The sequence below is a fragment of the Colias philodice genome, chromosome 29, assembly GCF_061535455.1.
Source record: "Colias philodice isolate Cphi_HAF_F1 chromosome 29, ilColPhil1 Martin Lab GWU primary, whole genome shotgun sequence".
Lineage (NCBI taxonomy): Eukaryota > Metazoa > Arthropoda > Insecta > Lepidoptera > Pieridae > Colias > Colias philodice.
In genome coordinates, this window is record NC_143114.1 from 2,293,879 (window position 1) to 2,311,014 (window position 17,136).

The 17,136-nt window shown below is 38.0% G+C and overlaps 1 protein-coding gene across 6 annotated transcripts in view; it reads left to right on the plus strand.

The window, feature by feature from the left end:
• Nucleotides 1-17,136, plus strand: part of hts (adducin 1-like protein hts) — a 94,692-nt gene that overhangs the window by 61,878 nt on the left and 15,678 nt on the right. For 3 of the 6 annotated variants that reach the window (XM_089712799.1, XM_089712796.1, XM_089712798.1), the window contains exons 3-12: nt 5,273-5,395; nt 5,942-6,115; nt 6,757-6,889; nt 7,269-7,439; nt 8,097-8,264; nt 8,913-9,133; nt 10,059-10,196; nt 11,385-11,479; nt 12,188-12,308; nt 16,695-16,718. In XM_089712799.1, the coding sequence (XP_089568925.1) occupies nt 5,294-5,395; nt 5,942-6,115; nt 6,757-6,889; nt 7,269-7,439; nt 8,097-8,264; nt 8,913-9,133; nt 10,059-10,196; nt 11,385-11,479; nt 12,188-12,308; nt 16,695-16,718 (1,347 nt within the window). In that variant the 5' untranslated portion in view covers nt 5,273-5,293. Of the gene's footprint in view, nt 1-5,272; nt 5,396-5,941; nt 6,116-6,756; nt 6,890-7,268; nt 7,440-7,495; nt 7,557-8,096; nt 8,265-8,912; nt 9,134-10,058; nt 10,197-11,384; nt 11,480-12,187; nt 12,309-16,694; nt 16,719-17,136 lie in introns of all 6 variants that reach the window. The other 3 variants (XM_089712800.1, XM_089712797.1, XM_089712795.1) reach the window with 2 other exon arrangements.

The following is a 17,136-nucleotide window of genomic DNA, read 5'->3' on the forward strand; positions in this document are numbered from 1 at the left end:
CGACTTTGTCCGCTTTTTCTAGAACGTAATCACTACATAGTATAAAACAAAGTCGGTTTTTGTCCCTATATCCCTATATTTTCGAGGAAAGTTTTATCACTCTGTCTGTTAAAAAAAAGCCGCATCAAAATCCGTTGCGTAGTTTTGAAGATTTAAGCATACATATGTATGGACAAAAATCGACAGCGATTTTGTTTTGTACTATGTAGTGATACTTAAAGTATGACCTTATGTAGATACTAGATGCTTTAATGATCGATTTAATGTGTAGTTTTATAAATTTTATAACTTTTAATAGTCGTTTTTATAAAGAGTCTATCCGCCCGCGGCTGTGACAAAGGAAATTCCCATGGGAATGAGATGTTTAACCGCGGTAAAAAGTTGCCTATGTCACTCTCTAGCCTCATGACTGTCTCCAGACGCAAAAAAATATACTACAGCATCGGGTATTGCGACGTGAAAGAAATAAAAAAAAAGTGTGGGCGTGTAACCTTTACGCGCGATTGAAGTAAAACGCACATGTCAATATAACCTTGTTATTGAATATTATAAAATGTCGCAATTGTCAAAAAATTTATTTTTAATTTACTTATTTTAAAAGTAATAAATAAACAAGTATATTTAGAGATTTTCAAAAAATTTTGCAATTTAAAATAATGTTTTTAAAACTGTTGAATTTTTCATTCACTTTGCTATTCACAATTGATCCGTTTGAAAATTTGAAAATAAATAATCCTAATTGATTATGATATTTGCCACTAGCTGGCGTATAAGTCAAGAAGCGTGTAGTTTATGACATATACTTACAACCAATCAGAATTATTATTTTTAAATGGCGGAAACTACACAGCGTTACTTCCGTCAGAAAAAAAATCTGAGTTACTCCCTAGTCGCGCCTAAAGAAGTTTTACTTACTTCAATAAACAATTAATTACGGTGTAAATAACAAGGATGAATAGATTACATGAAGGAAAATATCGGAAGGACATGTTACATCCACCCAACATCCAAAAATAATAAATAAAACCAGCATTTGGCCAGCGTGGTGGATTGAACCCCCATAGGAGGACTTTACGCCTAACCGGCCATCTCAAAACGTAGCATATTTTTAAATATTCATATAATACGTCTATCCACGCCGTTCGCAAAACGCATTCCTATATATAAAGCGTTCGGAAACTCTTGTACCTATTGGTTAGAAACACAAAAAAGAGGAGGCACACCCCCTTCCCCCACTTTAATACAACCCGAGTGGTGCGTAATCCCCGCCGCGATTCTTATGAACAGCAGCTGACTGACTGATGTCGCGGGGTCATTGACATTGATACATAGGTAGGTACCTAGATATTGAAGACACCAGGCACGTTAGTACACATTTTTGGATGTAAAAGTAGATAAAGATTTTTATCTTTTCATATTTAGTACGTGAAGCATAAACGTTGTCGAATTTCCTCAATAATTTGACTGTTTAACACTGAAATAATTTCTCAAATCGGACCCTTCGTTCCTGAGATTAGGATGTTCAAACAAAACAACTCTTCAGCTTTATAATATTAGTTTAGATTAAGCTGATTACTACTTGAATGCATATAAACCGGTTAAAAAGATACACAGATAGTTTATGCATGGTTATATGTAAATAATATAACACATGCAATATTATATCGCTAATTGAGTAATGCAATACTGCAGTAAATCATACTCGATTGAAACGTTAATGTGTGTTATCATTTTATTAGTGGGAATGAATAATTAGCTACATTGAACGATTTGTCTCGTACTTATCTGCGTACATTATAATGAAGATTTATGTGTATGTTCGTATTAATTTGTATGAATTTCATCGCATATGTTCGTAGTTCATAACGATCGAATGTAGTTGTGTTTATCGGGTGTAGATATTGCAAATAGGTATGTTAGTTTGGAAGGTTTTACGGTTGTTTGTGAATTAAGCTAAAATGCTCTGATTGATATTATTTGCACATCGAAATAATATCGTATAGCAAGTCAAAACAGCCTCTCGGTATGGTTGTTGTAGCAAACGCTGCTGGTTCATGTTAAGAGATAATAGCTTTCAGTATAAATTCCAGCCTTGGTTATAAAAAATGTACCTTTCTAAAATCAGCTTCAATCACATTATTTATCATGCTTCTCTAAGTAAGTGATCGGTTGATACATCTAAAGTTAAACGAACGAGACGAGACAATACTCAAATTCAAACATTTATTTATTCAATTAGATTTCTTCTAGAAGCACTTTTGAATCGTCATATAACATTTTTAAAATTGACCACCTATTCGGAAAGTAGTATCTATGGAGAAGAACCGACAAGAAACAATCTGACTAAATCCGAATAGATGTACCTAAACAATCTGACCATTACCAATAAAACTGCGATAGCGAGCGATTGAATCAATGCAACGGAGACTGGAAAATGAAGCGAGCGGAACCACGGGATCCATTATGATCATGTGTGGGTAAAAAACAGATTACGTCATACGTCCAGTTACCATCATTAGGGCGGATGAATGTAGGCTATCAACTGGACCATCAACAGGTGTGAATGTGTGCTTGCGTGTGTGTGTGTGTGTAACTAGGTAGTAAGTACTAATGATGATGAGCGAATAATAAGTGTGAGAACTGGGGTGTGACGTCAGTGCTTGTTGTTAAATATGTTAAAGAAAGCTATCATCGTTACGGAAATTCAACTGGGTTAAGGCATTTGATGGTAAAGGACTTTTATCAGTGGACGATCATCTAAATCCCTGTATTTTTAAATGATTTCTGGGCATCGAATAGCATTCTTTCCACTATCGGATCTATACTGCACCTAGTGGAAAGCATTATAGTATTATTTATTCGCCAACAATAGGGCTTAGTGGCGTGCCATGGGTGAGACCTACGTCCAACAGTGGACGAACACAGGTTGAAAGAGATTATTTATTATTTTTTCTTTGGTAAAAAATCCATACTAATATTATAAATGCGAAAGTAACTCTGTCTGTCTGTCTGTTACTCAATCACGCCTTAACTACTGAACCAATTTGCATGAAATTTGGTATAGAGATATTTTGATACCCGAGAAAGGACATAGGCTACTTTTTACCCCGGGACATAGGATAGGTTTTATCCCGGAAATCCCACGGGAACGGGAACTATGCGGGTTTTTCTTTGACTGCGCGGGCGAAGCCGCGGGTGGAAAGCTAGTAATAAATAATCTCGCGCCTATGTTCGCACTTTACTGAAAATTTCTCCTCATATTATTGTCCTTGAATTACTAAACCAGTTTCCTTTACGAGCAAGTAGGTAATCTGCCTTTTATGCTATACCAAATATACACTTTTTTGGTATTTAACTCCGCTGTCTAACCTGATAACCTCTCCGTGTTACGCTGAGCCATGAATTATTGTAATTTATTACTACTCTCGCTGTAGCGACCCAAAAAGAGGTATTATTTCTATGTAATTATTTCGTAATTACACCTAGATTTGCCTAATGAATCATCCAAATCAGCAGGCAATCCGCTAATTAGCGGATAGATCTCACGGCGCTTGCGCAAGTCGCGAAATGCATTCGGGTCAAAAATGAAAGTCCGATGACTTCTCTATTGTGTGCGGTATTATGGGAGCCGGTTTGGTTAGGAAACCTATGCTCGTTCTCGTCGCTCGTGCTCGTCGCATCGCATATATTACGTCAGATGGATGGCTTTATTGAAAATTAAGTGGCGTTCGCACGAGGTGTTGAGCTTTTATACTATGTAGGTAGTTTGGCGAGTGTGTACGGACAGTTGAGTTGTCTTTAATTTTGTACGGATGTTATAGGGTAGATATATAGTATATACTAACCTTTGTTCTTTATAGACTTGAAACATTATAATGAGGAACAATTTAGGCACATTGGTTGGAAATATTTTGGATGAAAGCATACATTAATCCTGCGCTTAATTGCTATATGCTGTTTGTATAATTAAAAGACTAAAAGGCTTTTGCCTGATTATGATAATTCGTTATATAATAAACTTTATTATGCAACGAATATACTCCTTTTAATTAGATAATTTGAACTTTTCCAAAACGTTTGGATGTCGTATTAAAACTGCCGTTTTATATCTTCTACGATTACACTTGAGCGGTATTCTTACAAAAAACAAAAAACGTAAACTACTAAACGCTCTATCTGTCAGTTTTGAATCTTAAACTGCTATCTGTCAAAAGTGACGGATTGATGACAGACGCGGACGTATTTCAACAATAGCAATTTGGTTCGTGAAATCGGGTCATTGAGAGAAACACAAGCTAACAATAATAGTAATTGATAGCTTGATTTTGTGAAAAATGTTATCCGTAACGTCAGCTTTTCGAACATTGTTTTTTAGCCGGCAGTCGTTGCATAATACACTAGCTGTGCCCCGCGGTTTTACACGCATTGCTCCACTCGTATTGGTCTCAGCGTGATGATATATAGCCTACTAGCTTTCCGCCCGCGGCTTCGCCCGCGGTTTCAAAGAAAAACCCGTTCCCGTAGGATTTCCGGGATAAAACCTATCCTATGTCCTTTCTCGGGTATCAAAATATCTCTATACCAAATTTCATGCAAATTGGTTCAGTAGTTAAGGCGTGATTGAGTAACAGACAGACAGAGTTACTTTCGCATTTATAATATGTATTATATAGTATGGATAGTTTTCCTCGATCAATGGGCTATCTAATGCAGTAAGAATTTTTCAAATCCGACCCGTAGTTCTTGAGATAAGCGTGGTTAAGCAAACAAACACTGCATTATAATATAAGTACAATTGCATAATGCATTAAATAATATTTAAAGTTAAGCTCTCAACGGCCGACGAAATGTACGTCTTTGACGGTTTACGAGTATTTAGGTTATTTATGTGTTTCAGACAGCGCTAATGACGTCATAAACTGGTCTTCTGCGGACACGAGATTATTTATAATCCATAAGGATTTAGGTCTATTGTAGCTTAGGTTTTTTGCACGAAAGTACTGAAAATAGGCAAAAAAAAGAAAATATATTTAGCAAATTCTTCTATCTGTCTAGATATCACGTTTTTATTGAACCATTTGAGCTGTAGTAATGTATATAAAATGTGGTAAATTGAAGAATGTCATCAATGTCTAAACTTTAGTTTAGTATCCAACCCCCAAATGTAAAATTTAAATGGGAGTCCTTAATATATCAGCAGTCACTACTCATTATACTATAATACAGAAAACTAAATACACCAATGTTTATTTATCCATTAAATTGTCAACAGACGAGCGGACGAGTGCAAAAGATGGCCGACACTGACACAGAGACGACGCTGCCGAACGGCAACGCGACGCTGTCCGCGGAGGAGGAGGAGCGGCTGAAGCAGCGGCCGGCTGATATTGATGCTGTGAGTACATGTGTATATTGTTAAACCGGGTAATAAGAGTAGTGTTTAGACGCAGTTTCACCAAGATTAAGTATATAGTAACTGCTGCTTAACATGAAATGGACGCCGAAATCGGCTAGGGACTTAGGGAGGCATCAGCATCATGCTGTAAAGAGAGATTTGACTCGAAAACTACTTGAGCGATTTGAAACATTCTGATGTAATAGCCTTTTAGGTCAATATTGAGTTTCATCGCTTAAAAAAGAAGCACCTGTACGAGGCTAGACTTAAAATCTGTGCACGTCAAATGTAAAAAAATATCTGCTGTGATTTGGTTGGTGTGGAGACAACAGGGACAAACACACGATGCAACTGAACCTGTCATCAAATTAAGTTCGACGTTATGCTTTCTCAGTTAAACAATTTATTTTTCTTGCTGGCTGATGGCTGATCGCTGATGGAATTAATGAAGACTGCACATTTCACCTCTGATTAAATACTCATATACCAAGAAATTACAATCACTTCATATGATTATACCTAATGTTCTCCAATTCTTGTCTTCAGGATGTTCGCGAGATGGAGCGACGCAAGCGCGTCGAGGCGCTCATGTCGTCGAAACTGTTCCGCGAGGAGCTAGAGCGCGTGCTCGACCAGCAGATGCACGAGGGTGGTGACGCGCCGCTGCTGCAGAGGATCCGTGAAATGGTGGGAGGACGGCTGCATACCGGCAGCTTGCGGGTGAGTGGCAGGAAACTGGCCTCTGTTGCATGTGTATTTGGGTCTAGCTTGGGTTGTCGCGTCGACTAGCTAATGTGGTCGGAGCTAGAGCGCGTGCTCGACCAGCAAATGCACGAGGGTGGTGACGTGCCGCTGCTGCAGAGGATCCGCGAGATGGTGGGAGGACGGCTGCAAACAGGCAGCTTGCGGGTGAGTGATAATAAACCACACAGTTATAAGATGAATCCATAAGGCTACTGAACTAGTAAATCACCGAGGCTCAAGAGCCAGTAGCTTCTTCTAATTATGTTCTTAAAAAAATAAATATGTTCTAAATCAAAATCCTAAAATAAGCGGTATGGAGTTAGAATAAGATTTGTTCTTGCGATATGATCCAGTTGCACTTTGGATGTGTGTTTGTCTGATCGTCTGTTTCTTATGTAGTATTTTGACCGAAAAATTAGCTTACAACGTGTTGTGGGCATACTGAAAGTTTTACGTCGCGAGATTCCTAATAGTACTCATCAAAATATTCACAATGCATTGAGACAATCACAGAAAAAGCACATAACGAAATTTGTGTCTGACATGTTAGTCGCCCTCGACGCGCAATATGATTGTTAGAAAACTACATTAACACATACCTTGCCTCGTCATTCCAGGGGCCAACTTGTGTGCTCCCCATCAACGACATCCGAGGTATCGAGGGAGTCGGTTACGAGAAGGGAGAGAAGATCCTCCGCTGCAAGCTCGCTGCGGTCTATCGGCTGGTGGATCTCTTTGGGTGGACGCAGAGTGAGTTTTGACGATAGGAATTTATGATGTACATTTAAAAAATAAACTCAAAGCACGATCAAATATTGAGCGATACAATAGACTTTGAAATTTTAATATTACTGTAACGAAATGGTGTTAATTTCAAATACGTAAATGTTTAAAATGAAGGTCTATGTTACTATTCAAGTTATGGAAATTTCAAATTTGTTGTTAATGTATTTCTTCTAACGTTAGAAAGTTTTTTTGAGGGCCAGAACACTTTGTAAAATCAAGCTCTCTATAAAGTTAAGTTATAGATTTAAACGATGATGTAAATGGCAATTGACACAAAACTTTACCTAAATAAAACATTAACATCCCACCCATTGCAAACTAACACTAAAATAATAATTTCCAGGTGGCTTCAGCGGTCAGATCACCGCTCGTCTGAACACCGCAGTGGAACAAGTGCTGACCACACCACGTGGTATCCTCCCCCACGAGGTGACGGCTTCCTCGTTGGTGAAGGTCGACATGCAGGGGACTGTCGTCGACCAGGGGACGACCAACTTCCCTGTTAATGTTGAAGGTGAGTGTACCAAAGGGTAGACGTGGCAATGAAGTTATGGGTTATGGCTGGTGAAGGTCGACATGCAGGGGACAGTCGTCGACCAGGGGACGACCAACTTCCCTGTTAATGTTGAGGGTGAGTAGAGTAAATGGTAGAAGTGGCAGGATAAACATGGTATGTCTAGTATTTGGTGAGGTGACTTCTGATAGTTAGTCAAGGTGGCAGGGGATGGTTGTTGACTATGTGAACAATTTCCCCGTTAATGTTGAGGGGTCTTAGTGGCAGGTAAGCGATTAATAAGGTTTCGTTGTATACTGCGGACTGCCGCATAAGGTGTGAGCTTCTTCGCTGGTTAAGGTCGTCCTGCAGGGGACTGTCGTCGACCAGATGAACGATAAATTTATCTATTAATGTTGAGGTCGAGTCTGCAAAATGGTAAAGCCGCTTTAACATGGTAATTCTTCTTTTATTCATAATTCACCAGTGAAAACTAGCATTTGCAGTAATGTCTTCCACCGTGCTTATTTAGGGTCCATTTATTTTATTTGGTGCCAAATATAACTAAAAATAAATTAATATAATTAAAAATTTCATTTACTCGAAACGCAATGTGCATATTTTTTAAAACAACCACAAACGCATAGGTTTCTCAACATTTCCCCCATTTCCCGTCAGGTTTCTCGCTCCACGCCAGCGTGCACGCCGCCCGTCCGGACATACGCTGCGTGCTGCACTTACGCTCGCCGTCCGCGCTCGCCATATCGTCCACTAAGCGCGGCCTGCTAGCGCTCTGCGCGGAGGCGGCCACGCTCGGACAGCTGGCGTACCATCGGGTGCCGCTGGGTGAGTGTATACACACACACACACACACACACATAAACACACATGCATGCACATACGCACGCATGCACGCACAAACGCACACACACACATACGCACACGCACACACATATTTTCACATCACACATACACAACGCGAAGCGTGTAGGTGTGTTCTATTCTCGAAAGACCGCCTTGTGTCAAATCCACGGCATAAAATAGTTGATAAACTCGAAATTAGATAAGATTATTGTTCGTTGGTCTGTACGTCTGTTTGTTCCATCTAAAATCTTTTTGATCAAATCTATTGTTTAACGTGTCCATTTATCCTAAGGATGAGCCCTATTGTGGTGGTTGTTGGTGTAATAAATTATAAAACTCCGAATGGTTTTAGATATTAATTAACATTTTATGACAGAATTTCAAGTTTTAATCGTTCTCCATTCTATATTTAGTTTTCCATTTTTTCTTTACCGCGTGCCGATAATATATTAAATTACTTTTTCTGAAGCCGATATAATTTCTTCTACTTTTTTATCTTACGGTTTCCTGTCAAGTGTCCTGTTTATAGTATAAAACTGTGAGATGTGCACTTTTTCGATTTGCCAAACTTTACAAATTACTCCAGCAGCCGCAATCTGTTGCTAATCCAGTCCCGTGTCCCAATCGCAGGTGTCCTCGACAACGAGGAGTGCGAGAAGCTGGTGCGCGCGCTGGGCCCGCACTCGAAGGTGCTGATGCTGAGCGGCGGCGGCGCGCTGTGCTGCGGCGCCACGCTCGAGGAGGCGTTCTACCAGGCCAAGAACCTGAACACCGCGTGCGACGTGCAGCTGCGGCTGGCCGCCCTGCCGCCCGACGAGCTGAGCGTGCTGGACGACGAGACCCGCCGCCAGGTGCGTGCAAGGCTGGCCCACGCTGGCCCAGTGTTGGCCATAGTTGGTGAGCTGTTACGCGCTGCGACGGGTCGTTGCGCTGCAGCTGCCACTGGTTCTTCAAAGTAGTGGGGCTGGCAGTATTGGTCTATGTTGGCCATAGGTAATCGCCGTTTGTGACGGTTGGTCACAGCTGGCCAAAGGTCGTCTGTAGATTGTGGTGCAATACGCATGATTGTTATGTTGTAAAATTTATAACTTCACCTTACTTTTAATTTTCACTAAAGTATAAATAAAACGCGTTTCGAAACGTGACAAACAAAAATAAAAGAGCGCGTTTGCCGAGCACACGTATCAGGAGGGAAACTTCGTTGTCAAGATTCAAACATACAAAAATCTTCGTCTTACACCATTACGTGACGATATTGCCAAGGTTGCAACCTTGAAATTTTACTCTCAACGCGCCTCAAGAAGTTTCAAGAAGTTTCACTTCAAAAATAAAACAAAAAAATTGGTTGTCTGTAAAGTCGGTTTACTGACGATAGTTGAACGTGACAACGTCCGATTGTGCTTCTTTGTCGCTCGTTCCGCGCTCTCGCTTGCACTTCAAGCCTTACATGGACCGCCTCATAAGTCATAGCGAGGTAATGAGTCATGTTTTTTCGTGCGTGCAGCCGGCTCTATCGAATTATAAGACGTTGTCACGTCAAAAAAAAATTGGTTGTTTGTAAAGTAGGTTTACGATCGAGATGTTTACGTGATAACGTCTTATTGGTGGCAGCGCTCAGGATGAGACGGGAGATCAGTCCGTCTCTCTCTCGTTATACCTGCGATCGCGCTCGTGAGGTTTTGGTGTGACACAAGTTTCTGAATATGTCACCCGACTAAAACGATTTTAAAAACGTTATCACGTTAAAAATTCAATTATTCCACAAAAATGTTGCAGATATACGAGTCGACCCACAAACCGCCCGCGGACGAGAAGAAGTGGCGCGTCGGCGGCGAGGAGTTCGAGGCGCTGATGCGCATGCTCGACAACGCCGGGTTCCGCACCGGATATATATACAGACATCCGCTTATTAAGGTGAATACGACCATATTTATTAAAAACTAGCGGTCCGCCCCGGCTTCGCCCGTGGTACATGTTTACGTTTTCTCTACATAAGAACCATCCTCGTACTTCAAGGAATATAATAAAATAAAACCGGCCAAGTGCGAGTCGGGCTCGCGCACAAAGGGTTCCGTAGCAGCAAATATAATAAATTACAGTTAAATCAACCTATCTCAAAAACTATAAGAGATACTTTGATCAAACCAAAAATCGTTGAAAGAGTTAATTAGCATGCATCACCTCTATTTTTTTTAGAATTTTATACCCCGTAGTTATAAAAATAGAGGGGGGGGGACATACTTTTTACGACTTTGAGAGCTGATATCTCAAAAACCGTTCACTTTAAGAAAAATGTTTTTTAGAAAACTTTATATCATTTTAAAAGACCTTTCCATTGATACCCCACACGGGTATGTACATCGAAAAAAAAAATTTCATCCCTCAGTTACATGTATGGGGGGCCCCACCCCCAATTCTTTTTTTTACTATTTAGTGTCATATTTTTGTAGCGGTTCATACAACACATATTCCCATCAAATTTCATCACTGTAGTACTTATAGTTTCCGAGTAAATCGGCTGTGACAGACGGACAGACGGACAGACGGACAGACGGACATGACGAAACTATAAGGGTTCCGTTTTTGCCATTTTGGCTACGGAACCCTAAAAAGAATTATCGAAATCGGTTCAGCCGTTCTCGAGTTATGCGCTTACCAACACATTTTGCGATTCATTTTTATATATAAGATTTTTTATTAAAATTTTCAATAAATTCTATTTTTTCATTCCGTGCGGGTGGCAAAAGGGTTGCCAGTTAACATATTAAATACATTTTGAACTTGAACCGCGAATTGATATGAATGTTACTATATACTGAACTAGCTTACCGCCCGCGGCTTCGCCCGCTTTGTCTAAAACCTAATAAATTACATACATATATACATAATAAAACCTTCCTGTTGAATCACTCTATCTATTAAAAAAACCGCATCAAAATCCGTTGCGAAGTTTTAAAGATTTAAGCATACAAAGGGACATAGAGATAGAGAAAGCGACTTTGTTTTATATGTACTATGTAGTGAAGATTTTATAGTTTTTCAAATATTCTTCTTAGTTTTGAATATTGCCAACCTCGTTTAATTGATTTTTTTTACTTTCAGAACGATGTACCACGACCCAAGAACGACGTGGAAGTGCCTCCGGCCGTTTCGTCTCTCGGTTATCTCTTGGAGGAGGAGGAGCTTTATAGGCAAGGGTATGTGTGATTTTAGTTTGTTTATTTGTCACGAAAAAGGGTCGAAATACTTCAAATATTATGTATTTAACTAATAATGTGTGATTTTCTTTAAGTATTTTTAAACTCAATTAATTAGTAATGAAGGGTATGTGTGGTTTTGCAGATAATTTCATTTTGATTAAGGTCTTCAAGAACTGTCCAAAATAACTTTAAACGTGTGTTTAATAGTAAAAATTAGTATACTTTTTCAAAGAGAATAAGTGAATTATCCCATGTTTACAACATTTTGCCTTGCTGCTCCGCTCTTATTTGTGGCAGCGTGATGTTACAAATCTATGTACACAATATCTTAACTTTAAAATAACTGTACGGATTATAAATACTTTTTGTTTGTTGTATTTGTCGAACAGCTTGTATTATAATATAACAGATTTTAACGATATTCTATCTCCTTGGTACAGTGGTTGACGCGTGAGCGTAGCACCGAGGGGTCCTGGGTTCGATTCCCGGTGGAGACGAAGAAAAAAGAAATGTCTCGGTTTGGTAGGACACAGAAGGCTGATCACCTTTTTGTCCCTAAAGAAAATCGATCAGTGAAACAGATGTATAATGCATCTGCCCCTTACCCCACTAGGGGACATGGGACTTCACTTTTTTTTTAACGATATTAAGTTCGTCGTTGTCAAGTTCTATAAAAAATAACACTTATTTTTATTTTGTCCGCAGCATATGGAAGAAGGGCCACGGCAAGACCGGCGAGCGCACGCGTTGGCTGAACACGCCCAACGTCTATCAGAAGGTCGAGGTGCTCGAAACCGGTACAGCCGACCCGAAGCGGATCACCAAGGTAGAATACGTGCGGGTCGAGGCTGAGTAGGGGGTTGAAAAGGGGCTATGGGGGTCACGGGGGTTAGAAGGGGTCGTGGTGGGTTAGAAGGGGTCGTGGGGGTGTCGTGGGCTGGCGGGGTTAGGTTGGTATGTCTGTAAAGATGTGCGTGTAAATTGAGGCTGAGTAGTGAAATCAACCGTGACGGGGGTTAGAGGGGTCGTGGATGGTTAGAAGGGTTGAATGGTAGCGTGCTATTGACTGGCGGGGTAAGATCGGTAGGTTAGGTTGAGCACGCTCTGGCTGAATACATACTGGTTACATCACAATAAACATAGTATAAACAGTATTTAAACTATAACAACACACGCTCATACAAACTTACGCATCGACTCGCTTGTATGTGTGTGCGAGTGAGCCGTTTCGAACGTTTTCTATGGAGCTTCGATACTGTTCGTATTGTATTTACTGTAACTGAGATAGAAAACTTGCGGGGACAAAGCTGAGTAGGAGATCATCATAGGGGTTAGTAGGGTCAAAGGGGGTTAGAGGGGTCAAATTGGTTGCGGGATAGGGGTCGTAGGTAAGCTTGTAGTGGAGCTAGCTTACAATATAGGTAGGATTGTGCTGGTTAGGGGGGGAGAAACATTAAAATATCGAGTCCAGTATAGACTTGCATTCTTTAATCATCTATAATTATACACCTCTAATAGAAAACTAATAAAATAATTATTTGAATAACTATACACAGAAATATATACATAGATAGACACAGTAGATTTCTAATTATAAAACATTGTCCCTCTAAATGCGTAGATATCTAGAAAATTCGATAAAGATGTAGGCTATATATAAAAAGAAATCACATTTAAAAATTATTTACGCACAATTGAGCGCTTTTTTTTTCGACGCCAGCCCACGGTTGTCATGGAAACCAAATTATTTTTTTTTTATTTTTTTTTCCTAGATTATAAGTGGCCTATTAACCAATTGTGTATTTTTATTGGTTTTAAAAGAGGAATGTTATTTAAAATATCTTTTTTTTTTTGCGCGGGAAATAAAATGAATTAAAGGTATGGTGTGCCACAGATAATTTATTTGTTTGAGAGTGTTAAATTATAAAAAAGCTCTAATAAATAATAATAATCATTTAGCACTTAAAAAATAGAAATAAACAAGCTTACCGCCCGCGGCTTCGCCCGCTTTGTCTAAAACCTAATAAATTATATACTAAAACCTTCCTCATGAATCACTCGATCTATTAAAAAAACCGCATCAAAATCCGTTGCGTAGTTTTAAAGATTTAAGCATACAAAGGGACATAGGGACAGAGAAATCGACTTTGATTTACACTATGTAGTGATGTTCATATGGTGAAAATATTGCAAATAAAAATCATTTTAATGAATTAATAAATTAATTTATTTAAAAATATATTTTGCGTAAACAATAGCATTCCTCTTTCATATATTAATCAATTATGTTAAAAAAAATCGTGTTTTTTATTTTTTCTAACCTAAAATTTAAGTCGAAATGTGTTTTATAATATATTGGAAAAGTCATAGTCGCATTTATTATCTATAAGTAATAAGTAATTTCTTGGTTGTATATTTTATCGGAAAAAATATAAATGTTATAATGTAATCTTATTTATGTCTATTTGAATTAAATTGGTCTATTTATTAATTATATATGAAAAGGCATTGGCAATCTCTATACTTAATGTACAAAATAGTACGTTGATATATTTGTCTCTTTCTTTTGAAGAAATTGCTATGTGTTAGAACGAGACCAGGCTAGTCTATAATATAAAAATGAATCGCAAAATGTGTTGGTAAGCGCATAACTCGAGAACGGCTGAACCGATTTCGATAATTATTTTTTTATTATATAATATATTCCTTGAAGTACGAGGATGGTTTTTATGTAGAGAAAACGTAAATATGTACCACGGGCGAAGTCGGGGCGGACCGCTAGTTTCACATAAAAATTAGTTTAGTACGTTTTTTTTATAAAATTACTAGATTTCCGCCCGCGGCTTCGCCCGCGTTTTCAAAGAATCGCATAGTTCCCGTTCTCGTGAGATTTCCGGGATGAAACCTATCCTTTGTGTTAATCCAAGTTAACCTCCAAATGTGTGCTAAATTTTATTGCAATCGGTTCAGCAGTATTTGCGTGAAAGAGTAACAAACACACACACACATCCTCACCTACTTTCGCATTTATAATATGAGTAGGATGCTATTCACAAAAAACAATTTAATACAGAATTTTAAACCTATATTTATCTAAGTTATCATACAAATATATCTTTAAAAATAGCTAATAGCTAAGGAGAGATTTTTAAATTTGAAAAGGAAATATATTGCTATCTCACATATTTCGAAACAAAAGAAAGAGACAGAATGAATATCTCTATATTTTATAACGTTACTCTACTAATGAAAGAAGTTTACAGTTTCGCTTCACATATAATAAAAGCCAGGGCTGCCACTGCCCATAATAAAGAAAGAAAAAAAGCTAGGGTTGCCACTGACCATCGTATTTATAAATAGCGTAGGGTTGCTAACATTCCTTTTATTTATGTATAACATCCTAATAGTTCGCTCAAATATTACGAACGAGTAAATATTATAATGTTAAGCGTATTCCAGATATATTATTTTTAGTGTAACAACGCTCGTGTGTGCGTTTTGTTTATGCGTTCAGTAAATCTCTTACAAATCTCTTTAAAAGTAATTAATATAGTTTACAATTAACTAAAAACTACACTTCTCATGAGTTTTCATGAAAATATTGTATTCTTATCTATCGTTGATAAGTGTATAAAGTTTGAATTAAATCTGTCCGTTTAAAGTTGGTCAAAATCGAGTCTAAAGGAGTCGGTTACATACAAACATACAGGTGAAGCGTGTTTTCACTATGTTACAATCATACATAGATAACAAATGTCGTCTTTGATAAAAACATGTTGTTGGATTGCTCATAATTAGGTCTATCATTGATAAAAAAACCAGATTCCACCATGGAGGCGTTTAGGAGGTATTGAATTTTATTAGGGTAGTTACGATACTTGAACTTTTTAACTAACTGTCCTAATAAAATTCAATTCCCCGTAAACGCCTCCGTGGTGGAATCTGGTATTTTTATCAATGATAGACCTAATTATGAGCAATCTATCGGTACCGGTCACAAGTTGCACTTTTGAGTTTTTTGGAAGAAAAAAAATAAAAAGTTCAAGTATCGTCACTACCCTAATAAAATTCAATTACCCGTAAACGCCTCCGCGGTGGAATCTGGTATTTTTATCAATGATAGACCTAATTATGAGCAATCTATCTGTACCGGTCACAAGTTGCACTTTTGAGTTTTTTTGGAAGAAAAAAATAAAAAGATCAAGTTCAGTAACTCAAACTGCCCTAATATAACATTTTGACAATCGATTCCTCCTAAAGGCTTCCATGGAGGAATGTGTTTATTTTACCAATTATAGACCTAATTAAGAGCAATCTATCAGTACCGGTCACAAGTTGCACATTTGAGTTTTTTGGAAGAAATAAATATTTTTTGATCGATTGATGTGTAGTATGGGGAAATTGTTTGAGCCAAAATCATTTTTTACTGCGTATAACTCAGAAACGGTAGGATATAGGAAAAAATGATTTAGGTACAACTTGTAGATAATTTTATGGCCTTTCAACTTTTCCTTGAAAGTTTTTCTCTAACATGTACCGTTTTTGAGATTTAAGCGAAAAATGAAAAAATGGACCCATTTCCCCCCTCCCCCCACTCCGGGGCTCCTCCTAGTGTCCCGGGGTTTTAGTATGTTTATTACCTAGGGACTCTTGACATGTTTCCGAAGAAACATCTTACGTTACTAACTCACGCACTCTAGAACTTTTTATTCAATGGACTAATTGTGAGAATTCAGCCACGTTGCACCACGCAGCGCTGCGCCTCGAGGTGCCTCGCGGCGTAGCAATGTGTATCTTTTCTTGTAGTGAATAAAGTATATTCTGAGTCGCTCTATGAAAAATGTGCGCGCAGCGTCGCGCCGCGTCGCGTCTCGGTGTGAGCTGACCCTTATCAAGGATCGGTGACAATGCAATAATTTTATGAGTTTATCTTATTCAAGCGTGTTTCTCTAGTTTTAACCTATATTTATTATTTAATGTGCTATTAATTACACTTTTGAGCCAATAAGAGATTTGTAAGAGACCAAGAACATTAAATTCGCTTTCAAAATATTGTGCTTATAGATACTATGAATTAATAAATATTAATGGTATAAAAACAACTAGTTTTCTATTCTTTTCGACGCACTCTGATGAAATGCTTTTGAAGTTAATATATATAAATAAACGTGTTTTTGTGTGTTTGTGTGACTAATAAAATAATATTTTGCAGTGGGTCGACGCAAACAACGAAGAGGTACTGTTTAAAATAATTTGATATTATTATAAAAAAAAACTATTTCTTCACTTTATAGTTTAGGGGCTCGCTGTCGGATTGTTTGAGTCATGTGATTTTTGAATTGCTGTTGATTATTGTTATTTATTATTGATGATTTGAATTCGTGGTGTGATGAGTTATTATTATTGTGGTATGGGACAGGTTTTTACCGTATTTCAGTGATTTTTCTAAGCAATGAGAATAATACATCAAAATTCAAATTAATTTATTTGCCAAAAAACATGGTATACAGAGATGTTAACACGTCGTGATAGAATTTTTGCTGTTTATAGGAATCGAACCGAAATTGGTCAGTTATTTAAATTAGTTCTTAATATTTTATGGTTGATAAAACTGAACTGTTCATATTGTGAACTGAGGATTTTGTCATCATTGA